At 45.7% G+C, this 25,764-nt stretch overlaps 1 protein-coding gene across 1 annotated transcript; it reads left to right on the top strand.

The window, feature by feature from the left end:
* The first annotated feature begins 364 nt into the window (after positions 1-364).
* LOC308577898 (maestro heat-like repeat-containing protein family member 7) lies at positions 365-16,581 on the top strand. The gene is made up of 9 exons (XM_081178273.1): positions 365-552; positions 1,881-1,991; positions 4,412-4,552; positions 5,640-5,759; positions 7,445-7,540; positions 8,451-8,555; positions 13,865-14,000; positions 14,873-14,994; positions 16,064-16,581. The coding sequence occupies exons 2-9, from the start codon at positions 1,935-1,937 to the stop codon at positions 16,253-16,255; spliced, it is 969 nt and encodes a 322-aa protein (XP_081034399.1). The 5' UTR covers positions 365-552; positions 1,881-1,934; the 3' UTR covers positions 16,256-16,581.
* The last annotated feature ends 9,183 nt before the right edge of the window (positions 16,582-25,764 follow it).

The raw sequence follows: 25,764 nt of genomic DNA, 5'->3' as shown, positions 1-25,764 counted from the left end.
CGAAGCCAGTACTGCTCCGGCTGGAAGGTAAACGGCATTTCCGTGTGTTGCTCTGGTTTCGCCAGAAGCGACTTAGTCATGCTGGCCACATGACCTGGAAAAACTGTCTGCAGAAGCGGACAAATGGCGGCTCCCTCGGCCTTAAAGCGAGATGAGCTTTAAGCCCAGAGTCATTTGCGACTGGACTTAATTGTCAGGGGTCCCTTTACCTTTACCTTTAAAGAGTTGTAACATGACTTGGGAATTCAGAAGATGTGTAAAATTGCATACAAATCATTAAAACAATTGCCTAGTACTTGCAATCTATTATTATTATTTAGTATTACCCGACATTTTTAGACGCTAAAATTGAAATTCTTTGGTTTTCCAAAAGCAGTTGATGTAGCTGGTGGGGTCTCCTCCCTGTGACTCACCCAAACCTTCCCCAACCCTTAGAATGCCCTCTATAGATATTATGGACTCAAGCTGCGGGATTCCAGGAGCGCAGAGACAGTCCACCAGTACCTGCACTTACTCCTGAGGTTGGCTCTCGAAGAGGAAGCAGACAGAGAGGTGAGTGAATGTGTGGGACTGTGACTGTGCTCACACGGAGACTCTCCACCTCCAGCCGTGTCCTTCTGAACCCTCCTGCTTCAAGCGCCTCCCCAGGCTGCTCCCCAGTGTCCCACCACCACAATCCAGGGTCCCCCACTCTTACTCATCCAGCCAGTCCCTGACATTACCCCACAGACCCCACCAGCCCTCTGTCCTGATTTCCGGATTGGTCTCTGCTCGTGCCCACCCGGTCACCCCCTCAAAGGAGGAACAGTTTTTCAGCATTCAACATATCTGGGGCAGATTTGTTTAGTTTTGGGTTCAATCAGAGCAGCCAACAAGTGGCCCTCAATGCCTTTCTTGGCAGCCCTCAGCAACCTTGGAGGCACCCCTACACACCTGTAGGCCTTGCACCGCCTTCCCAAAGCTGGGTAAGGAGGTGCTGGGCTTGGGGAAGGGGGCAGGTGTGATCTGTCAGGGTCCTAGAGTCCTCAGTTAGCTCTTTCCCACCTTTGGCAAGAAGGTGGGAAGGCGCTAGGTCCCACCAGAGCCTCGTGCCTCCTTCCCAAAACCCAGCGCCTCACCTGCCCACCTTTGGGAAGGCAGCATGCAGGCCCCCGGGGCGTGTGTGTCAAATGTTGGCCTTGCTCCCCTCTCCCACATGACAAGTCAGTGTGCAGCCCCCAGGTTCTGTGCTGAACTAGGTACTCTTGTGGCCCACTTGGTATGAGAAATTGGAGCGCCCTGGTTCAGATGGTGCATATTCCTGCTCTGGCGCCTTTGGGTGAGGGGTGGATTACAAATACTTCCCGTGTATAAATGATGCATTTTAATGTAGTTGGGTGTTTAATGAAGCCAAGAACTGTATCACAAGATTCGAAAATGTCAGAATGCAAGGCATCCTTGCACTGCAAGCTGCACATGAGTCTGGGAGGTGCGGTCTGGTCAGTTCACATCAGAATCCACAGAAATATCGTTCTTCAAACCACCCCTATTATTATCCGGGATGAAAGAATCTGTTCAAATTGGTTCTCTAAGGGTCTCATTTCCCCACTCTTAAATTTGGTTCCCCACATTTTGCAGCAATCTGCTTACAGAATCACATTTATCCTCCGTCCCTCATGATCAGCTTAGCTTAATGGTTGCCATCAATTTCATTTTAATTGATTTTAATTAATTTTTATAATGAAATGTTTTTAGAATGTTGTACTATTTTATTGTTGTTAGCCGCCCTGAGCCCGGCTTTGGCTGGGGAGGGTGGGATATAAATAAAAATTTTTATTATTATTATTATCACTAATTGCAATCAAGAAAACGACATGTTTGACGTGCCTCATTCTCTCTAGGGAATTTCTGAGGCTATTGGTGTGGCTTCAAGCACCCATATTTCCCAGGTGCTGATGGCAGTGCGGGATTTTGGCCGCGCAGCCATGAAAAGGAAGACTGAGACGTCTGAGGTAAGGGTGTGAAGTGAGGAAGGAGCATAGCAAGAGTGTAGGTCAGCCATCCCCAGCCTGGTGCCCCTTCCCCATCCGTGTGTTTTGAATTGGAACTCCCATCAGCCCCTGACAGCATGGCCAATGGTTAGACGAAGATCCTGGCAAATTGGATCCTTAGCAGCTATTTACATCCACACCAAAGCATGTGAAGCAGCCTCTGGGTTCCTCTGATCTAGGAAAACAGAGCTGTGTTGGAGAAGAACAAATCCTGCCCCATTTCCAAATATGCTCTTTTTCAAGGGATGGGATCCTTACCATTCCAAAAAGGCAATTAGATCTGCTCATCCTCTCAGTGTGGAAGCCAGACAACTTCCTCTGTGGGTATGTCTCAGTCATCCTTCTGAAGTGGGCTCCAGCAGTCCTGTCTCTGTGGCTCCAGATCCTAGATCTGATCTGATCCCTTGACTCAGTCAGTCAGTCAAACGGAATCGTTAGAAACCATTGGTCATCCCCAGAGTACATGCAATACAAAAGTACACTGGCCCATGTTTTTAGGTTGGTTGTCAGATGGTTGGTTGGCATTTCTTCAATAGTGGAAGCTAATGGGGGACCCCAAGGGTCATCTAGTCCAACCCCCTCCAATGCAGGAATCTCAGCTCAAGCATCCCTGAGAGATGGCCATCCAACCTCCAACGGAGAGTCCACAACCTCCCAAGGGAGAGTGTTGTGCTGCCAGAAAGCTTTGAATGAAGAACCTCTTAGAGTTTGGAAGAGGGGACACCACTCCAACTGAGGGGAGGGAGCAGAAACCAAGAGAGAAGGCAGTCGGCAGGCTGGGAGAGGCAGAGAGAAAGAGGGGAGAGGTTTCAGCTGCATCCCGGGGCAGGGCAGCTGCCAAATTTGCTCTCGTGCAAGGGTTCTTCTGCTTACGGGAGTGCCTGCTGGCCCCATTCAACTATGTTCTAGAGTAGACCCACTGAATTTAATGAAGATGACTAAGTTAGGCCCATTCATTTCAACAGGTCTACTTGAAGCAAAGCATAGTTGAGTGTCACTCTCTGTGTTCACCTCCATATATTTGTCAATTAAGCAAATTATTACAAAGGCATAGTAACTGCGTGCGGATCTAACAGTTCCATAACCTGAGGGGGCCTTGGGGTCATGTGCCCCCGACTCTCCAATTCTCCAACCCAGCTGGAAGGGGATCAGAACCTTTTCCTTCCACTTTCAGTTAACTTCCCTCAAGCTTCCGGTCTCCTTTTTGCAACTGTGCTAGAGGAGAAGGGAGCAGGAGCCGATGAGTCCAAGGCTCATTCACACAATAATAAACCATAGTTTATCACAGAGGTAACCAAAATGGTGCCCTTCAGATGCTACAGACTGCAACTCCCATCCCTCCTGACCACTGGCCATACTGGCTGAGGCTGATGGGAGCTAGAGGCCAACCTATATTGATGCCCTCTGGTTTATTGTTACATCTGAACGCAGCCCTGAACTCTTGTGCTCTGCCATCCAAGAGAAATGAAACCCAGGAGTGTGGTACCCCTGGATTTTTGCTGTGAGTTGGGAAATGACCAAGGAAATTTCCCAACCCTCACTATGGAGAAGATGAGCAGATCCACCCAGTTCATTTTAACTTTAAAAAAGCAGCTCCCATGGAAAAGAGCACCAGTGGTCAGTCTACCCTGCACTGTCCTGCACTTTCTCCCTGGTTGACTGACCAAACCCAAAGAGAACACCTTCATGGTTCCTTGTCATCCTGGGGAAAAATTGACCAGTGGGGTGTCACAGGGTTCTGTCCTGGGCCCGTTGTTGTTCCACGTTTTTTTTAAAAATAAATGACTTGGATGAAGGAATTGAGGGGATGCTCATCAAATTTGCAGATGACACCAAACTGGGAAGGGTAGCCAATGCCACAGAAGACAGAATCGGGATTCAAGATAACCTTAACAGATTGGAGAACTGGGCCCAAACTAACAAAATGAAATTCAGTAGGGTCAAATGTCAGGCTCTACATTTAGGCAGGAAGAACCCGATGCACATATATAGGATGGGGGAGCCCTGGCTTGCCAGCAGTTTGAGTTTCCTGGAGGAAAAAAAAATACAAAATTTGTAAGTCTGCACAACAACTTGTTGTTGTTGCTTAGTCGTTTAGTCGTGTCCGACTCTTCGTGGCCCCCTGGACCAGAGCACGCCAGGCACTCCTGTCTTCCACTGCCTCCCGCAGCTTGGTCAAACTCATGGCTGGTAGCTTCGAGAACACTGTCCAGCCATCTCGTCCTCTGCCGTCCCCTTCTCCTTGTGCCCTCCACCTTTCGCACAACAACTTACTGACTACTAATATTTTCCCAGCTGCTAAAAGGTCCCAACTAAATGGTGATTTGTCTCCAATTGCACTTAAGGTTCCCAAACTCACTTTCCCCATTCTTTCCCTCCAGCATACTAGCGAGACCAATGCCAGTATCACCGCCATCCTTTGCTGCGGGCAAATGGCATTCGGGGCACGGCAGGATGAGCTCCCCCTTTTCATAGACCTCATAACACAGGAGCTCCTCTTCCAATTCCAGAACAGCAGGAAGGTATGGCTCTGATTATCACATGGACTCCTGTTGTTTGTTCTCTCAGCTATACCATACTTTTCCGTGTATAAGACAAGGTGTTTTTTATTATTATTAAAAAATGATGTTGAAAAATGAGGGTCATCTTATACACAGATAGTGCATAGGGGGGACATGGGTTTGGTTGCCGCTGCAAGCCGGAGATAGTCAGTGGCTATTGTGCGTGTTATTGGTGGCTGCGGCAAGGGGTGGTGTTGACTGGCTGTCGCTGCGGAAATTGGGAAGGCGATTGGCAGTTTCTGCCGGCGAGGGACAGACAATAGGTGGGTTTTGCAACGTGTGTAAGTGGCAGCATAGGTCCAGCGGGTGAGCAATTTTTGGAATCCCCTCCCCCCAAATAGCTGAACAACTGTGGGTAATCATAGAATCATAGAGTTGGAAGAGACCACAAGGGCCATCGAGTCCAACCCCCTGCCAAGCAGGAAACACCATCCTCCCTTCCAAAAGCTCAGCAACTCTGGGCAATCCTCCCCCCCCCCCATTTTCTTAATTGGGAGTCCCCCCTAATAGGGGGTGTCTTATACATGAAAAAATACGGTACATCCTGCCTTTCTCCTGTCATATTACTCCAGGAGGTGTGCAACCATTTCCCCCGTGGTCACCATCCAGGCACTGAGCAGACCTCCTGAGCTCCGTCAAGGTCCTTGCACCACATTGCCTTCAGACTGTGCCCTAGGGCAGGGTCTTTGGCTTCATCCACCAAAGGGTTGTAGACTGGGGTGTATACTGGCTCCACCCTTAGGACCAGATGGGGCATTACAGTGGTACCTTGGTTCTCAAACTTGATCCATTCTGAAACCAAAGTGTTCCAAACCAAGGCACGCTTTGCCATAGAAAGTAATGCAAAATGGATTAATTCTTTCCAGACTTTTTTAAAAGAAACCCTAAAACAGCAATTCAACATGAATTTAACTATCTAACAAGACCATTTCTGGGTTAGGGTTAGGGTAAGGATTAGAATTAGAATTAGGGTTAGGGTCAGTGTGGCTTTATGTTTCCTTGTGATTTTGATTCAAACTCAATTTTATAAAATCCCTTCTCCTTTCAGAACGAGGATTTGAAGAAGAGCTTTATGAAGGCAGCAACTCTAATAACCAAGGCGCTTGTGCAATCGAATGTGGGACATGTCACCTTCCCCCACAAAGAGGAGCTCACCTTCTGCATCATCGTGAGTAGAAAGAAAAAGAAAAAAAGAGGGGGAATCTCCTGGGGTTTCTTTTCAGAGCGTTTTTTCTTAGAAATAGCTGTGTAGGTCTAGCTCTGGGTTGCATGTTCTGACCATCTGGCCCCAAACCATTTCTGGGTGGTCACCTTCTGCTCCAGCTCAAGTTTCCAAACCCTCTTGAAAGGCAGCCCTACACTGTGGCAACCTCAGCAGGCTGTCACCAGCGCCTAAGGAAAAGAGGCTGGGTTCTCCCCGGAGGAGAGGGCTGTCGAGGGCTCCCAGCCATGATTGCTATGTTCGACCTCCACGGAGGAAGGAAGCCATGTTTCTGCATAGAGTTGCTGGAAGCCACAGGCGGGGAGAGGGCTCTTGGGCTCCTGGTCTGCTCCCTGGCTTCTCACAGGCGTCTGGCTGGCCACTGTGGACGAGATGGGCCCTTGGCCTGGTCCAGAAGGCTGGTCTTCTGCTCTTCTGCCCAGGAGAAAAAGGGATCTTCTTCCCAGATCCAGGAAGCCCACTCTTCTCCCCTAGGAGGACCCACTTGCCAGTTGCAAAGAAGTTGTCAAGTGGGCTGGATAGAGAGCACACCTCAGGGCTTGGTGTGGTGGCGGCGGCAGGGATGGCGCCTCCAGGTCCCTGACATGCTGTGTGCTTCCCCACCCCAGGAGGCTATCAAAGAGGAGCCAGTGGCATCACTCACCATCCTGCACCAGGCGATGGAAAACGTCACTCGCCTGACGTAAGTACGGCCAGGCACAGTACATATTTCTCCACCAGGTTTATAGGCTGCTGGGTGCTGATCCTTTCCTCTCCCCTTCCTTCTCTTCTCAGCGCCTTGAGACCATGCGTGGGCCCCCTGGTCCGGGCTCAGCTGCTCAATAAAACCACCCGGAAGGTCTTCCAATTGCCATCCTTGCAAGTTACAAAGGTCAAAGCTGGGAGCTCTGTGCCACCAACGCAGAGCCAGGTGACTGGACCTTCTGCTTCTGGAGGAAAATGGGGTTGCCAGGTTAAAGGATTTGAGGGCAAAGAGTCTGAGCTGTGTAAGCCGCAAAGAATGCTGCCTGAGACACTTGACCCATCACAATGATGTAACAGCCAGAGACTTGGGTGTATATTTTTGATTTTAATCATGTTTCCATATTTATTGCATTTCACCTTTGCTAGAATGCATCCACGTATGATTCCTGCATGCCTGCATTTTGTGACTCTCATGCCTCCCTCCTACGCTGCATTTAATTTAATTTGTTTGCTTGTTTGTTTATCTGCTGCCCATCTGACTGGGTTACTCTCGCCACTCTGGGCGGCTTCCAACAAATTAAAACACAGCCAGACGTCAAATATTTAAAACTTCCCTATGCAGGGCTGCCTTCAGGCGGAAGTCTAATGAGGTATCTCTCTGACACCTGATAGGAGGGTGTTCCGCGGGGTGGGCCCCCCCACCAAGGCGGCCCTCTGCCTTGGAACACCCCAAGGAAGTTGAGCCCAGTCTGGAGTCCTGTATCTTTATAGCGCAGGACCTGTAACCTTACATACATCAAGAAACGTTTGGTGTTTAGGACTCTTTGTGTGCCGTGCTTGAACCCCTGCATAAGCTTTGTTACAAATTTGGGCTAGAAGGCTCCAGAGCATATGGGATTTCCATGGGGGTCTTCAGCTTCTAAGTGCTTTTGCTTCTCTCCTTCCAGGACTGTTATCAGCAAACTGTGTACATCTGGCTCAACATGCTCACCAGCTTGCTGTCGGAGGCCCCCTCTCTGGAGACGCTGCAGGAGATATTAGTGGTAAGGGAGCCCCCAAGGTGTCAGAGCAGGGGGGAGCAGCAGACCCTCTTGAAATGATTGCACGGGGGGCATCTGTGGCCAACGCGCTGGTTGTGGGTGCTGATGGTCACGTGGGCCTCTGTTCTGCCAGCAATGCTTGTGCAAGGCACACAAGATATGTCCTCTGCTGATGGCGTATGGGGAAGGGCCGTGGCTCGGGACAGAGCATCTGTCTTGCATGCCCAAGGTCCCCGGTTCAGTCCTCAGCATCTCCAGGTGGGGCTGGGAAAAGGCTCTCTGTCTGAAAGCCCAAAGGGCCAACTGCCAGTCCTGTGGATCAATGGCGCTATAAAGATACAGGACTCCAGACTGGGCCCAAAGGGCCAACTGCCAGTCCTGTGGATCAAGGGCCAACTGCCAACTGCCAACCTGTGGATCAATGGCTGGGCTTGGTCTAAGGATGCTTCCTGCATTCCATTGCTATGGCTGTGGTGAGGTGTATGTTGTATTGTTGCAATTATCACACACACAAACACACCAATGACAGATTGCAGGGCGGTTCACAACATAAAAATACAAAATCAGAACAGAAAATGAATAATAAAACAAAAGCAACCCAAGAGCCAATTAATATCTAATTCTACTAATGCTTTTTTAAAAACGGCTTCTTTTTTCTGTGTCTTTAGTTGTTCTTGTTTTGTTTGTAAGCGGCCTTGAGTCCCTGTCTGGGAAAGAGGTGGGGTATTATTATTATTATTATTATTATTATTATTATTATTATTATTATTATTATTAAACAAATTGCAGCAAACGTTCTCCTTTACAAAACAACCCCTTTTTGCAATTTGTCCCCTCTATGAAGCTTTGTGAATTTGCAAACCTGGATTAAGGGTTGTCCTTCCATGTGATGACGATGATTTCTCTCTCACAGCACACAAATGGCTGGATTGACTCCACAAAAATCAGTGAGAGGCAAAGAGCAGTCAAGACCACCAACGTACTCATAAAATATGTCTCCGAGCATTTGGACTTTGATGTGAGTGACCAAGGCTTAATGCTGCAATTTCAAATCATATTGCGTTGGAAAGTTCAGGTGTGAACTAGATGAAAGCTGTATGGCATGGCCATCCCAGGGAAAGGTGCCAGCCAGTGCTATTTTTCTAGAAAAAGAGGTGCCAGGACTCACCATGAACTCACCTCCCTCATTCTCTTATAATGGCAATAGTGCCCACCTGAGAGGTGCCAGTGTTAGCTATTTGCAGTATAGTAGCACTGCAGAGAGCTTGCTGGGGAGACCATGCGTTAAAAAGGGACTCAAAAATAACTTAAACAAGGTTTTAATAACAAAAACAAAAACTCCTAAATACACCAACAACAAACCAGACCCAACCACCAACCCATCCCCCAGGGTAACGGAAGAGCTAGGTGCTGCTCCTTATATACTACACCCAAATGCTGACACAGCTTAATCAATACAACTCAGCACCTGCTGTGTTTCACAGCTGTAAAGCTGGGTCTCGTTATTTTGCTCTGGCCCTTGCTCCGGCCCCTTAAAGACATACACAACTGGTGGAACAATGATGAACCTTTACATTTAAAGAAACCATTCAACATTTCCCCTGCGGTTCATCATTGTGGAACAAAATCGTAAAGCATATTTTGTACATGTCTTTCATGAGTAACCTTTGGAAGTGCTTTAGTAAAAATGTCTGCAATTTGATTGTCACCTGGAACATATTGAAAGACAATCATTTCATCAGCAATTAGTTTCTTTACAAACTGTAAACGTAACCTTAAGACTCTAGTGCGCTGCGTATTGGTCTCTGAACACAGGATAGCAAGTCCGCTCTGGGAATCAAGGTAAACTCTTACTGGTAGTGTTACTTTCATCTGTAGGTCTGCAAATACTTGCAGATACCATTCCACATCACGAGCGGCCTGAACGCATGCACATAATTCACTCTCTGTTGTGGAGAGACAAATAATGGTTTGTGTCTGGGACTTCCATTCAAATGGACAACCGTTATAACAAAACACCATACCAGACACATCCCTGCAATTATTTTGTTCCACTGCATGAGATGCATCGCAGAAAATTTCAAAACCTTTGTCAATACATGATGTAAACTGCAACCTATAATGTTTGGTATGTTTAAGGTACACTACCACTCTCTTAAGAGCAGAGAAACATTGCGTAGTGGGCTTTTCCACAAATTTTTCCAGAAAGTGAAAGGCATAAGTTATATCTGGTCTTGAGATTCTTTGAATGAAATTTAGCTTGCCTATAGCAGAACGATACAAAGTTTTGTTAGGAAATGGCTTATCTTCACCTGTAAAGATGAAACCACACACCATAGGCGTATCCTTCCCATTTGCATTTTCTTAAACCCATTTTGAATCAATAAGTCTCATATCTGGGGTTTGTGGTACAAGAGACCAGGTGTTATGCTCTTTTAAAGAAGCTATCTCAGAGTTGATAGCTTTATACCAATTTACAACTTGGTGCTTAGGTAAATTCTGAACATCATTGTAGCTTTTTGGCTCAAAAACCGCCTTATTGGCATACACAGTATTTAAATGTTCATCTGCAATGGATGTGCAGTCCTTTTGCAAAATGTCCCTGCTTATTGCAGAACCAATAACTCTTTGCAGCTTTAAAGGCAGCCGTATCACCACAAGTTTGCATATGGCATTTCTCATTGTTTCTGGAAACAGGAGTGCTTATGGCACAAGCCTCCCTTCTATCCAGCTCGCCCATTAATCTTGCCGTTACCCCTTCCACAGTTAATTGTGCTGGTGGAACGGCAGATATCTGGCTAGCTACACCATCAAAGTCCTCATTAAGGGAACAAAGAATGATAAAAACATACTGAATATCAGGTATCTCCATGTCCCTTTGAATTAATTTGCAGCGTATTGCCTCCAGACATCTCAAGTGTGCTGCCAAATCACCACCAGGCTGCAACTTGGTCTGGTACAGCTGCTTGAAAAACATCAATGCAGACGCTGACTCTTTTCTAATATGCACTGCTGCAAGACTGTCCCACATTTCTTTGGCAGTTTTCTTATTTCTTATATAGACTACTTGCTGGTCGCTAACTGCCAAATTAATTATTGCCCTGGCTTTTGCATCTCCTTTCAACCAAGCATTAGTTACAGGGTCAGGAGGGTCATCAGTTACATAGGTCCATACTTCTCTTTTTTAAAAAAAGTAATATTTATTAAAGTTTCAAAAGGTACAAAAAACAAAACAAAAAGACAAAGAAAAACACAAAAATTTCCACCTTTGAAATCTCATTTTCAATAACTTCTTTTCACGACTTCCCCTCACCTCCCCTTCTTGTATTCCAGATCCAATTATTTGTTCAATAAGTTTTTATCCCTAATGTCTTAACCTTAATTTGTTAGTGTGTTTATTTGTATTAGATTTTAACCCTTAATTCATTATTATATTTAGTTCAGTTTATAAATCAACTTTTAATTTATATACCTTAATCATATGTAAAAAACTTTTTCTAAGGTTGACCCTATTTCCCTTCCACGAATTCCCCATTCTTATAATGATAAACAACATGAAATTTGACACAGCATAAAAAAGATCAGCCCCCCTTTGGATTTCCAAATCCCACCTTTCTCTCCCCGGTTTCAATCCCAAACCGTAGTCCATTTAGTCCATCTATTTAGCCTGGTGACCTTACGTCCGAGGCTCTCAAATCTCTCTCAGTCCCTTTCAGCCGGCTTCTTTGAAAGTCCCTTATGATTGACACCCAAACTCGAAGGGGCACTCTCTCTATAATGTCCATGATCCTTCCAGCCAAGCCTACTTGTTTAAAGGTGGAGCTCAAGCTCTGTTTCTTAAATCCATGTGTCCCAAAGACTCCAGCTTCCACCTTGGTCGAGCTTGAAACCATCTTGACAGGCCTCCGGCTATCGTTTACCTTCTGTGACATTTCGGCTGCCCCTCCTTTCTGCTCCTCCTGTTCAGCAAGTATCTTTTCCTCCTCTTCAGTCTTTGGTTTCTTTTCTTGTCCAGCTGCCTGTGTTTTGAACATCAAGTCATTTTCCAGCTCAGAAGGTATATTTACTGTTGACTTCGGTTTTGTAGGACTTGTAGACAAAACATGGCCTTGCTCATACATCTTTCGCAGCTTTCCCATGAGAAAGACGACCTCATCCAGATCTGCCAGAATTTTCCGACCTATTTCCATTCTTGTAATGTCCGTGAATCCCCTCTAGAGGGATTCTGGTTACTTAGTATTCCTTTCACTTCCAATCCAAGAGTCAAATTTATTTGTATCAATCTTTCTTTACTTTCAATACCTTGTAACGATATGACCGGCTAAACCAAAACTTTCAGTTTTTTTCGACTTTGACAGCTAATTTGACAGCTGTCAAAATCTTCTGTAAACCCTCAGCAGGCTCCTTTCACGGGTTACTCCCGGTCTCGGGAAAAGTGGCACTTAATCAAAGCAAATAAACTCTTGTCCTCCAGCACAGTAACTTAGACTTTTAAATCCGTGGAAATTAATAACTTTTATCAAATCAGGAAAAAAAACAGCTCTTCTCTCAACCTTAGTTGGCAAATCCTTGCTTTAAACTGTTTACAATGGGGGGGGGGGGAGACGGACTTCCTCTTTGCACCTCCCCCGCTCGTGCCAGATCCACAAAAAAAGAATAATTTTAGTCCAATTTCCAAATTACTCACGGGTTGTTGTTCTTGATTTTGAGTCCAAATTTTTTAAAGGAAGATGTCAGCGCTCTCCGACGAATGGCATGCGGCTTCGCTCGGCAGGGGAAGCAGTAGACTCACAGCACCGCGCCACTCCCCGTCCCCCGTTCCGTAGCCTTCAAAAAGGCTCCTTCGCGGGTTGGGAGGGCGCTAACGGTGCCCGCCGAGTCACCATGTCCACGGGCATCCGCGCCTGTGGTTTTTAAGGGTCCCCGCGTCGCCGGCGCGGCAAGACCCGACCCCTGTTGAGCAGACTCCCTCCGGAGCTCGGAGGGAATCCGCCATTAGCCGATTGCGCTAACCCGGAAGTCCATAGGCCCATACATAAGCGCCTCCGCCCGAAAAGACCATAAACTATAGTTCTCATCTGTTAGCTGTGGGAACACCAGAGCCTTCTCGGCTTCTGGAACCCGGTCAACCATTCTGGAACTCTTCCAGACCCACAGAAACTACACTAACAGGAGAAGGAGTTTTCAAACCTTTCTCAGAGTCCAAAAATATGCAGTCATCCACTCAGCAGCTGGGCCCATAACCAAAGATGTTAGCTATTTGCAGTATAGTAGCACTGCAGAGAGCTTGCTGGGGAGACCATGCATTAAAAAGGGACTCAAAAATAACTTAAACAAGGTTTTAATAACAAAAACAAAAACTCCTTATACACTAAATACATCATCATCATCAACAAAACAACAACAACAACAATATCTTTATTGTCATTGCCCCCTCTCGGGGACAACGAAATTACTTGGCTGCTCCATCCACCCAGGTAGGGCACTCCACACAAAATAAAAACAACTATAAAAACACTAATTAAAACAATACAGTATAATACAGCAAGGAAGATTAGATGACTTTCAAAGTCCAGGCTTCCCATTCAGGGCCGAGATCGCTCTGGAGAAGAAGCTGTTCTTAAGACGGCTCGTTCTTGTCTTCATCGTCCTGTATCTCCGTCCCAATGGCAGGAGCTCGAAGAGACAGTGACCAGGATGCGATGGATCTTTGACTATGTCCAGTGCCTTCCTATGGCACCTTGTGGCATAAATCTGCTCTAAGGTGGAGAGTGGGCAGCCAACAATGCTCTCTGCTGCCTTAACAACTCTGCACAACCCCAACCTGTCCCGGGTAGTACAGCTTCCGTACCACACACAGAAGCCATAAGTGAGCACGCTCTCAATGGCACAGTGATAGAAGGCAAGCAGCAGTTTCTGCGGAAGATGGTTTTTCCTTAGAATTCTCAAAAAGTACAGTCTCTGCTGCGCCTTCTTCACAAGCCCCCTTGTGTTGACACTCCAGGACAGATCAACAACAAACCAGACCCAACCACCAACCCATCCCCCAGGGTAATGGGAGAGCTAGGTGCTGCTCCTTATATACTACACCCAAATGCTGACACAGCCATTCAACATTCAACCCTTCAACAGCCAGAACTGAGTTCCAGTGAGTTCTGGCTGGGGAAAAAGCCCTGGGGCAAGCCTAGGGTGGGCCACCTAAGCCCAGCTCTCTTGCCCTGCGCCCCTCTGCCACCTTTGCCGACTGAAAGCATGCCAGATGGTTTTCTCTTGCTGGGCTCTGTGGGACGAGGGCTGACTGTGCATCTCTCTCTCTCCACCTCCTAGGTATCCCAGGATTTCCCCCTTCTTGGGCGGCTGGTGGCGCTCTTGTCCCTTCACCTCACAGACAACGTGAAGGAGATTGGCCTGCAGTCAGCGGAGGCCTTGTACCATCTCCTTTACATCATGATAGCCAAAATGGGTGAGGGCGATGCTGGGAAATGGCTTGTTTCTTGTAAGCCGCAGGGTGGGAGGTCTGTAGCCCTCCAGAGGCTGCTCCAACTCCCATCATCCCTGAGTGTTGCCCATGCTGGCTGCTGCTGGGGTTGATCGGGGAGTTCAGGAGGGCCAGAATTCGTGCCAGCACTGGCCTAACGCCAACACCCTGTTGGCCAGAGACGAGAGGGCAGTCTTGGGGGAGGGATTCACTGCTGAAGAACATCAGAAAAGCCTTCTGGACCTGACCAGTGGCCCAGCCCAGTCCAGCATCCTGTTCCCACAGGGGTTGGCCAGATGCCTGTGGGAATCCAGCAAGCAGAATTCAAGCTCTTTCTACTCCTGTCCTTTGCTGCCTCTGACCAGGGAGGCAGAGCATAGCCATCCTGGCTAATAGCCTTCTCTTCCATGAATTTGCCTCATCTTCTTTGAAAGCCATCTTGGTCCGTGGCCATCAGTGCCTCCTGTGGCAGGGAGTTCCAGAGTTTAGCTGTGCACTGCAAGAAGAAGGACCATCCTGAAACTTCAGTTTCATTGGAGGTCCAGTTGTTCTCATGTTCTGACGGTGAGAGAGAAAGCTTTCTCTCTCCACTTTCTCCATGCCATACATTGTGTCTCCTCTTCCTCGCCCTTTTTCTAAATGGAACCCCCCCCCCAAATGCTGCAACCAGCTCCACAAGCACCCCAGTCCTTTGGGTTGCCCCCTTCTGAACCTTTTCCCCAGTTCTGAATTATAATTTTTGAGGTGAAATCGATAATTGTTTTTGTTGGTCCCAGTGGGAAAACTGGAGGTTTTGAGCAGGGAGCACTAATGCTGGTTTCTTTTGCATGCATATTCCAAAACCCGACCCTGCTTAGGTAAGGAACTGGAGAAGAGGGGGAATAAAAATAAGAAAGGCAACATGGTCAGATGGGTCCGAGAAGACTTCTTCATCCCTGGGCCCTCCCTCTTCCACTACAACATCGCAAAAGTGGCCAAGGTAGGGATGGCTTTTTGTACTCTTTATTGCTAAGACCGCAGCCACTCCCAGTTAGCAAAGATTTGCTCATTCGGGCCAATGGGGCCCTGCCCCACCAACTTCAGCCTGCCCTCAGGCAGCCCACGCCTTCTAGGGATGAGGGAGAGATTCAGAGCAGTTCACACTGGAAGCCAAACTATCAAATCGAGGCTTTCAGAAACAATAGGAGAACTGAAACACAACCCGCCTTTGAAATTCACATGTCCTTGAATTTCGCAATGCCAAACAGTGTGCAAAAAAATACATGCGCGAGCTATTAGTGTAAATAACATTCAGAAATGCATTGCATTAGAATCAATTGCTCAAAGACAAGTGCCCGGTAGCCTCAACTGCATGCAGAATTCTACTTATTGCAATTCTACCAGGTGCTGGGAGACCTGGGGTCCAGATCCCCACTCAGCCCTGAAACTCACAAGTCAGTCACAGTCTCTCAGTCTAACCTCCTCATGAGACTAAAACGGGGAGGAGAGAGAACCAGGCATGGGCTCCTCAGGGCGGCGGAAAAAGAATAGGAAAAGTTGACTCATTCGGTGCATCTTTCACGAGGCACTGCCAAGCCAATGAACTATGCCAACCTTGTGGCGGGTGTTTTTGTTGTATATTAAGAACTAAGCACACAGCCGACAGGTTCCCACCCAGTCTGTTTGGCACTGGTTATATAACGGATAGCCACTATTATTCACCCTCTCTGTTCCTGCGAGAATTTTTTTAAAATTTTCTAGTCTGATTTTAGATTGAACCTCTTCATGTTCCAATGTCATAACCAATTTAAGATGGGGATCGAAAATAGCAAGGCGTCACCTGACTTTTAGTTTTGTTTGTTGTAAAATCTTTCAGCTACTTAAATAAACACATAAATAGAATCACTGAATTGTAGAGTTGGAAGGGACGCGGGGGCCACTTAGTTCAACCCTCTCAAGGCAGAGTGGAGATGTCTTTCACTTGGTTTGTGAAGGCATCCTTGGACTACTGAAACGTGGTCAGAGTGTGGAGCAGAAGAAAACTCCCTCTTCTTTCTTCTTTGTGCCAGGCTTTTGGAGAGCACCTCACGCCCAGCCAGATCAACGAAGTCGTGTTGAAGGCGATTGACAACCTGACAGTGGAAGACAGAGCCGTCTCTCAGGCTGCAGGAAAGCTCCTAAGGTCCTTCCTTGATGAATGTGGAATGGAGATGGAAAACGTAAGGCTCAAAACGGAGGCAGGGGGAGCGGGTTTCTTCTAAATTAAAACATTCTCTTCGGACTTAGAATTAGCTTCTTTCTGGGAAGTAAGGAGGCATTGTGTGGGAAGTAAGAAGAGCCAGTGTGGTGTAGTGGTTAAGAGCGGTAGTCTCGTAATCTGGGGAACCGGGTTCGCTTCCCCGCTCCTCCACATGCAGCTGCTGGGTGACCTTGGGCCAGTCACACTTCTCTGAAATCTCTCAGCCCCACTCACCTCATAGAGTGTTTGTTGTGGGGGAGGAAGGGAAAGGAGAATGTTAGCCGCTTTGAGACTCCTTCGGGTAGTGATAAAGCGGGATATCAAATCCAAACTCTTCTTCTTCTTCAATTTCTGTGTCTGTGGCTCGCGCCTCTGTTTCCATCCTGCTGCAGTTCGGCTTCCAAAAATCAAACACCCTGTTTTTCATCTCGCTGTCTGCTTTGGCAGTATTTTAATTACATTATTCCACCCTGTTCATTTCAGTGCAAATGAAACACAATATGGGCAACACTGAGGTCAATTAATAAAACTTTGCTATGATCAAAATGATACCCTCCCAAAACTAACCTACCTATTCCAGACCCTTCCAATCTGGATTCCCCCAACACAACTCCGCAGAGGGCAGAGAAAACTACACTCTTTTATTTTCTCACATAAAAAAACAAAAATAAGCCCCAAATACCTGACCTCCCCACCTCAGAAGGAGGATGGGGAATCCCCAACATAGAAGCATATTACATTGCCAGCCAAATACTCCATATAATCCCATATATACTAGAAGATGAGACAAAACAATGGGTACACCTAGAGAGGGACATAATTGAAAATACCAACCCCATCCCCACTAATCCCCCTGCCCTACCACCCATTATTCCACCATGCAGCACAAAACCTCCAGATAAAAACCTGGCAAACCAAAGGCTTATATCGCCTAATAGACTTCTGTAAAAATAACAAACCTTTGTCAACACAAGAAATACAAGACAAACTAGAAGACACCCAAATGCCCTGGTTAACACAACCCCAATTACATGCCCTCTTAAACAATCCAAAAATAAAATCAGCAGCAACTAGGCCCCTGATAACCTTTGAAAACCTCCTCCTAGCAACAAAGGGAAACGGTAAAGGGATGGTATCCGCAATATACAAAATATTACTCCAAAATCCCACAAACCCCCTAGATGGAATAAAAAAACAATGGGAGAATGACATAGGCTATGAGATTAACCCCACTCAATGGATCAGAATGTGGTCTAAACCCACCCTTTAAAGCCACATCAATGAAAAGAACTCACTCTGAAACTCACCTACAGGTGGTACCTAAGACCAAGAAAACTATAGTAATAATAATAATAATAATAATAATAATAATAATAATAATAATAATAATAATAATAATAATTTATTATTTGTACCCCGCCCATCTGGCTGGGTTTCCCCAGCCACTCTGGGCGGCTTCCACAGAAACCAAAAAACACTAAAATATCATACATTAAAAGCTTCCCTGAATAGGGCCGCCTTAAGATGTCTTCTGAATGTCAGGTAGTTGTCCATCACCTTGACATCCGATGGGAGGGCATTCCACAGGGCGGGCGCCACCACCGAAAAGGCCCTCTGCTAATATGCCCAGGAACCTCACCAAAATGCTGGAGAGGGTGCACCTCCACAGGCACATACCTCCACATGTGGTGGGAGTGCCCCAAAATCCAACTATTCTGGACAACAGCCATACGAGAAATATGTAAAATAACTAAGCAAGTATTAGACATCACCCCAGAACTGGCCCTACTAAACATCTTCCAAGACAACAATGCCCACTTACACGACGAAGAACTCATAACCCACCTACTTTCAGCAGCCAGAAACACCATAACCAGACACTGGAGAGACTTGTCAGGAGTAAGCCTCGACCAATGGTACCAAATAGTATGGGAAACAGCCCTACTAGAAAAATTAACCAATAAACTGAAACTGACACAGGGACAAACAGAAGAAGACGCCTTCACCCCGGTATGGCTCCCCTTTATCACATACACAGCCCAACAAGACAATGACAATAATCCACCAACAGCATGCAAATCAATATGGCTAACCTGATCCAAAACACCCACCCACCCCACTCTCACACGAAAACAAAGATCACCACAGCCAATCACAAACAAACAACTACACCCTAGGCCAACCCCAACCTCTCTCACCACCAAAGGAACACAAGTGGAGAAACAATTTACATAGTTTTCTGAATCGAACCAGTCAATGTCAAGAATAGATCAAATATGGGTGAACTGACTCCAAGAATACTACAAGTTGAAATACAATCTAAAGTAATCTCAGATCATAATCCAATAAAATTGGAACTAAAAGGCTTTGAAGAAAGAACATTTAGATGGAAAATTAAGGGTTATCTTTTGGATGACCAGAAAATTGTAGGAAAAGCACAAAAGAAACTAACTGAATACTTTGTTGAGAATTGCAACAAGGGTACAAAGATGAGCGTAGTATGGGACGCAAGCAAGGCTGTGATGCGAGGTTTTTTTATCCAGCAGAATTCATTGAAGAATAAAAACAGAGAAAAGGGGGGAAAGGAAATTTTAAAGCAGATAATGGACAATGAACAAAAATTTATTAGAAAACTAAATAACTCCAAAATAAAACAAGAAATTAAGACCTTGCAATCACAATTTGCAATGATAATAAACAAAGAAGTGGAATGGAATATTAAAAAGTTAAGACAGAGAAACTTTGAATTCGCTAACAAATCAGGCAAATGGCTTGCGAGGCAAATCAAAAAAAGAAAGGAGCAGAACACAATTAACAGAATCATTGTGAATGGCGAAGAGATAGATAATCCGAAAGAAATTAGAAAAGGATTCTTGGACGTTTACAGACAACCATATAAAAATAAAGAAAGGAATAATATGAGGGAAATTGAGAGATTTTTAAAAGGGGAAAAGGTGCAAAGGATCCCGGCAGATAAAAAAGACCAACTGAATGCCCTAATAGAGGGGAAAGGCCCCAGGGCCAGATGGATTTACATCAGGTTATTATAAAGAGTTAAAAGATGTTCTGATGATACCTTTAAAAGAAGTTATGAATAATATTTTAAAGGAAAGAGACATCCCGGAAACGTGGAAAGAAGCATTCATTACACTTATCCCAAAACAGGACTCGGATTTAACCCAAGTTAAAAACTATAGGCCTATTTCATTGCTGAATACAGACTACAAAATTTTTGCAGGGATCTTAGCAAGAAGAATGAAAAAGATATTATTAGAAACTATTCATAAGGATCAAGCAGGTTTCCTTCCAGGTAGACAGATGAAGGATAATGTAAGGAACATAATTAATATTTTGGAATACCTGACTGCCAGGAATGAGAAACAAGCTATACTTATGTTTGTGGATGCAGAAAAGGCCTTTGACAACATAGCCTGGGACTTTATGTTGAAAAATCTGGAGTATATGGAGGTGGGAAAAGAGTTTTTCAATGGGATAAAGGCAATATATACAGAACAGAGAGCTAAATTGATTGTAAATAATGTGACTACGGAAGATATTAAAATATCTAAAGGAACTAGGCAAGGATGTCTGCTTTCACCATTGCTGTTTATAATGGTGCTGGAGGTCTTTCTTAATGCGATTAGACAAAACAAATTAATAAAAGGGATAACAGTTGGCCAGAATGAATATAAAGTTAAAGCCTTTGCAGACGATCTGGTAGTAACGATTGAAGAACCAATAGAAAGTGTAAAAGAACTATTAGAGGAGATTGAACAATTTGGGAAAGTGGCAGGGTTCAAATTAAATAAGAAAACTAAAATAATTGCAAAAAATATGGAGCAAAGTATGATAGAAATAATGCAACAACAATCACGAAGTATTGGAAGACACAAGATTTACCCACCTGGGAAGAATGGCAGATGAAGTTGATGGATTATATGGAATTGGCGGAAATGACTGGCAGAATCCGAGACCAGGGAGAAGAGTTGGTGGAAGAAGATTGGAAAAAGTTTAAAGACTATTTACAGAATTACTGTAAAATTAATGAATGTTAGAAAAATGTTGGAATGAAGTTATATGGCTTTAGTAGAAATGATATAAGGAATTAAGTATAAATAGATTAATAGAGTATTAAAGGAAAAAATAAGGTTAGAATGTGTTAAGATAATTATAGGATAGGAAACAGAGGAAGATGGAAAGGAATTGCTGAAACAATTAACAGAAGTGGAATACAAAAAGGGAGGTGTGAGGACGTCGTGGAAATAAGTGAATGAAAGATGGGATAATGAAATTGTTTGATTTATTTTACTGCTTTTGTTTTGTTTTGTTAGTTCAATGTGTTTAATGTGTCAATGTTAGGTAGTGTTTTGTATTGTATTGTATTGTTTTTGTAGTGTTTAAATTGTTGGAAAAGTAATAAATATTTTTTTTAAAAAAAGAAATAATGCAACAACAAACAGAGATAGAGGTGTGAAAAAGGTAAAATATTTAGGAATTTGGTTAACTCCTAAAAACATTGATTTGTATCAGAACAATTACATACCGGTTTGGAACGGAATAAGGAAAGATCTGGAGGTGTAGGGTAGAATGAAACTATCTTTTTGGGGCAGAATTTCTACGATAAAGATGAGCGTCCTTCCAAAGATGTTATTTTTGTTTCAGACTATCCCCATAATAAAGGGGGTAACGATTTTTAAAGAGTGGCAAAGAGTGATCTCAAGGTATATCTGGCAGGGCAAAAAGCCGAGAATTAAATTTAAGCTACTAACAGATGCGAAGGAAAGAGGAGGCTTTGCCCTGCCAGACCTGAAGTTATATTATGAAGCAGCATGTCTTTGCTGGTTGAAAGAATGGATAAAATTAGAAAATAAAGAGTTACTGGACTTAGAAGGCTTTGATAACAGATTTGGATGGCACGCGTACTGTCAGGGAACTGACATCGGAGCAGAGGGGAGAGGCGGTGCTTCCCGATTCTGCAGAAGAAGGAACGAGTAAGGGTAGAGAGAGAAGGTCATCTGGGGAAGAATGTCCAGGTGACACCAGGAAGAAGGAAGAGGGAGGAAGCATCTCGGAGGATAGGCTCCGAGACTCTGGTACTGAAGGCAGTGAAGAGAGTGGAGTGTTGGGAAACTGCCAGGGAGATAGTGTCCATCATGATGGCCCCCAAGCCGGCAGTCAGACGTCCATCGATCTCCCGTAGCTCAGGCAGACCCAGCAGTTAGCGACACGAAGCCATTCTGGAAATAGATTGCCTGCATTCCAGAGCTTGTGCACACTGTTTATCAGCAGATAAAAGCACAGCCAAAAGTCGCACCGCAGAAGAGCATAATTTTACAGACTTTATTTAGCTTAGAACAGAACAAAAGAAAACACGTCCATTCTCAGTCAGCGTCTCTGACCAACTGGCAAAACCGAAAGGAACAATAGCAGAACATAAACATCCTGTGACTAGGACATGCGCAGACTCTGTGACTTACAAAGCCTGCTCCCTTTTAAGGTGGAACGGAAATATCCTAACATCCTCCCCCTTTCCGTGTAACCTGTTGTACCTGTGGTTCACCCAATTGCAACCTTTGTACATAAACCTTATGTTGTTCTCTGTTAACAACCTTAGACAACAGATCAGCAGGAATTTCATTTCCTGGCATGTAGGACACCTGAATCAGTCCTTTTTGAATACACTCTCTTGCACGATGTAGCTTAATCTGCAAGTACTTGGTTCTCTGATTGCAACTCTCGGAGTTCAGCAAAGCCAAACAAGATCTATTGTCTTGATACACTTGTATAGGACATTTCACAGACACCCTGATGTCCTTAAACAGTTGCATCAACCATTCACAATCCATGAGTGAAAATGACAGAGCATTGAGTTCTGCTTCACAGGAACTTAGGCTCACTGTTGTTTGCTTCTTGCACAACCAAACAGGCAGTGGTTGTACATGTAGCATACTCCAGAAGTGCTTGTACCATCCGTGGTGTCACTTCCAAAACTTGCATCTGCAAAGATTTCAAGACCTCCAGTCTTCTGACTGGTGAACCTCAGCCTGTAGTGCATAGTCCCTTTCAAATAGCGGGCTATGCGCTTCAGAGCTTTCCAATCCTGAACCGTAGGATTGTTGGCATGTCTGCTAAGCAGATTACAGCTTACAGCTATGTCAGGTCTTGAACATCTGGCAATGAAATTCAGCTTGCCTAGAATGCATCTGTACAGTGTTGTGTCAGAAAACGCTTCAGCAGTACTGTCTACCTGGTAACCTGTCACCATCGGTGTGTCTGCTGGGTTTGCATCAACCAAATTCAACCTGGTTAACACATCAGCAATTTTCTGTGTTTGGTGTACCAGAAAATTACCTGCTTGGTCCTTCTCCACCTGCAGAGAAAGATAGTTGGATACCTCACCAAGATCCTTCATGTCAAAGTGCTCCTTCAGCTGAGCTAGGGTGCTTTGGTAAAAAGCCTGATTCTTCCAAAACATCAGAAGATCATCAACAAAACATAAACAATACAGTTTGTTTTGCCCCTCCTCCTTGACAAACACACATGGATCAGCTTTGCCCTGGTGAAAACCTAGAGAAAGCAATGTCTCAGTGAGTTTTGTGTTCCAACACCTGGCACTCTGCTTGAGACCATATAAGGATTTCCGCAGTTTACAGACCATTCCCTTCTGTATCTGCACCCCATCAGGTGGAAGCATGAACAGCTCTTCACTCAAAATCCCGTACAAAAAAGCTGTATTAATGTCATGATGGGAAACATGCAGTTTCTCCTCCGCAGCAATCTTGAGCATCAGCCGAATGCTCTCATATTTGACTGTGGGTGAGTAGGTCTCGTGGTAATCCTGTCCTGGTACCTGTGAAAAACCTCTGGCAACCAATCTGGCTTTGTGTCTGACTACCTTGCCATTCTGGTCTGTCTTGGCCTTGAAGACCCATTTGCTGCCAACCAGTCTCATTCCTGGGACTACCGGTACCAGTTCCCAAGTTTGGTTCCTGTTCAAGGAATCAACTTCAGCCTTCATGGCATTAAGCCAAGGCTCAGCATCTTTAGAGGTTAACTCCTGAACCTCTTTGAAGCTTGAAGGTTCCCACACCTTCTCTGAGCTACTAAGAACAGCAGTTGCTGTCTTAGCAAACTCATCAGCATACCTCTTTGGAGGTCTGCCCTTGGTCGCCCTTTCAGACCTACGTACTAGACGCAAGTCTTCTGGACTCATCTCCTCTTTCTTAGGAGAAAAGTGACCAATGGTAAACAGTGGTTCTTCCAGTTCATTGTCAGACGCATCAGATGGTCTGACTGAGGCCTTTGCGCTCTCGTAGTCTGCTGTGTCATCACTGTCACTGACACCAGCAGCAGCGCCGCCCACTGAACTGGAATCTGAACTCTGATCATCATCATCATCCTCAGCAGCAGCAGCAGCAGCTTTCTCATCTTTAGCTGCTTGCTTAGAATCATAGAATCATAGAATCATAGAATCGGAAGAGACCACAAGGGCCATCGAGTCCAACCCCCTGCCAAGCAGGAAACACCATCAGAGCACTCCTGACATATGGTTGTCAAGCCTCTGCTTAAAGACCTCCAAAGTAGGAGACTCCACCACTCTCCTTGGCAGCAAATTCCACTGTCGAACAGCTCTTACTGTCAGGAAGTTCTTCCTAATGTTTAGGTGGAATCTTCTTTCTTGTAGTTTGGATCCATTGCTCCGTGTCCGCTTCTCTGGAGCAGCAGAAAACAACCTTTCTCCCTCCTCTATGTGACATCCTTTTATATATTTGAACATGGCTATCATATCACCCCTTAACCTCCTCTTCTCCAGGCTAAACATGCCCAGCTCCCTTAGCCGTTCCTCATAAGGCATTGTTTCCAGGCCTTTGACCATTTTGGTTGCCCTCCTCTGGACATGTTCCAGTTTGTCAGTGTCCTTCTTGAATTGTGGTGCCCAGAACTGGACACAGTACTCCAGGTGAGGTCTGACCAGAGCAGAATACAGTGGCACTATTACTTCCCTTGATCTAGATGCTATACTCCTATTGATGCAGCCCAGAATTGCATTGGCTTTTTTAGCTGCCGCGTCACACTGTTGGCTCATGTCAAGTTTGTGGTCAACCAAGACTCCTAGATCCTTTTCACATGTACTGCTCTCAAGCCAGGTGTCACCCATTAGTGTATTTGTGCCTCTCATTTTTTTTGCCCAAGTGCAATACTTTACATTTCTCCCTGTTAAAATTCATTTTGTTTGTTTTTGCCCAGTTCTCTAATCTGTCAAGGTCGTTTTGAATTGTGATCCTGTCCTCTGGGGTGTTAGCCACCCCTCCCAGTTTGGTGTCATCTGCAAATTTGATCAGGATGCCCTTGAGTCCATCATCCAAGTCGTTGATAAAGATGTTGAATAAGACTGGGCCCAAGACAGAACCCTGTGGCACCCCACTAGTCGCTCTTCTCCAGGATGAAGAGGAACCATTGATGAGCACCCTTGACATCACCTTCATCCTCCTCTGGGTAACTCTGGAAAATTCCCACATTTCCCCCCCACTTAGGATTGTACTCAACACTCCTTGTGAATTTAATGGACTTAGAGTTAGTCATCCATACCCTGTATGCACCTTTTTCGTACCCCATGAACAAACCATGTGCCCCACGCTTCCCAAGCTTGTTGGTTTGTTGTGTGCTGTCAGAGCTGCTTCCAGATCCGAGCTCACAGAGGATCACGCTAGCCAGCGTTCACTGTATAAAAGTCTTTATTGATTTACAGTTTCCATTTCCAAGCTGCAGCGCGCAACTCTACGTCTTATAAGCTAGACCGGCGAAGCTCCGTCTGAGTCCCCGCCTCCTGCACACCAACTTAATACCCTAGCCTTACTCCACCTTTTCCTCCTGACCGTTCTTCTCTGGGTCCCTCTGCCCCCCGTGGTCTCTTCCTTCCGGGACTCTTCTGACGCTGACCCCCCGGACCCTTCTGTCTCCTTGCGGCGGGCTTTAGGACCTGGCTCCCTTTCCGGGCTGCTTACTGTGCCGCCTTCCTGTGCATTTGAACTTGGCGCGCGCGCCCAACCTCCCACTTTCCGTTTGACCGTTTCTTCTCTCTCCGATGGAGGTGTGGCCACTCCTGACTCATGTCCTCCCCCCTGCGGTGAGCCGCCTGATCCCGATGCCTGGCGCCCTTCCTCCCCACTGCGCTCTGTTGGGGATGTTGGCCCCGATTTCCAACTGCTGCTCTCTGAACCCCCTTTAGTCCCTTCTTCCTGGGGTGTCCCCCTAAGCTCCCCCCTTGCTCTGGTCACTGGCGCTCCTTTCTGTGAATCTTCCGATTCACTGGAAAGACTCGGAGATCTCGGGTCGTCGTCATCGCTCATCTTTCCTTCAGACTCCTCCCCTTCACTCTCTGTTTCCTCCCTTGCCCTCGCCTCTGCTCCTGAACCCCTGACATGTGCGTACCCACATGTCAGAACCAAAGATTCTCATGTGTTTGGTGTTGGGTTTCTTGCCAAACATCTTCTCATAGGGGGTACAACCAATGGGTGATGACAATCTGCG

The sequence above is a fragment of the Podarcis bocagei genome (assembly GCF_964188305.1).
Source record: "Podarcis bocagei genome assembly, chromosome: W".
NCBI lineage: Eukaryota > Metazoa > Chordata > Lepidosauria > Squamata > Lacertidae > Podarcis > Podarcis bocagei.
The sequence above is the reverse complement of the archived record's forward strand: the minus strand, read 5'-3'. Positions and strand labels throughout refer to the sequence as shown.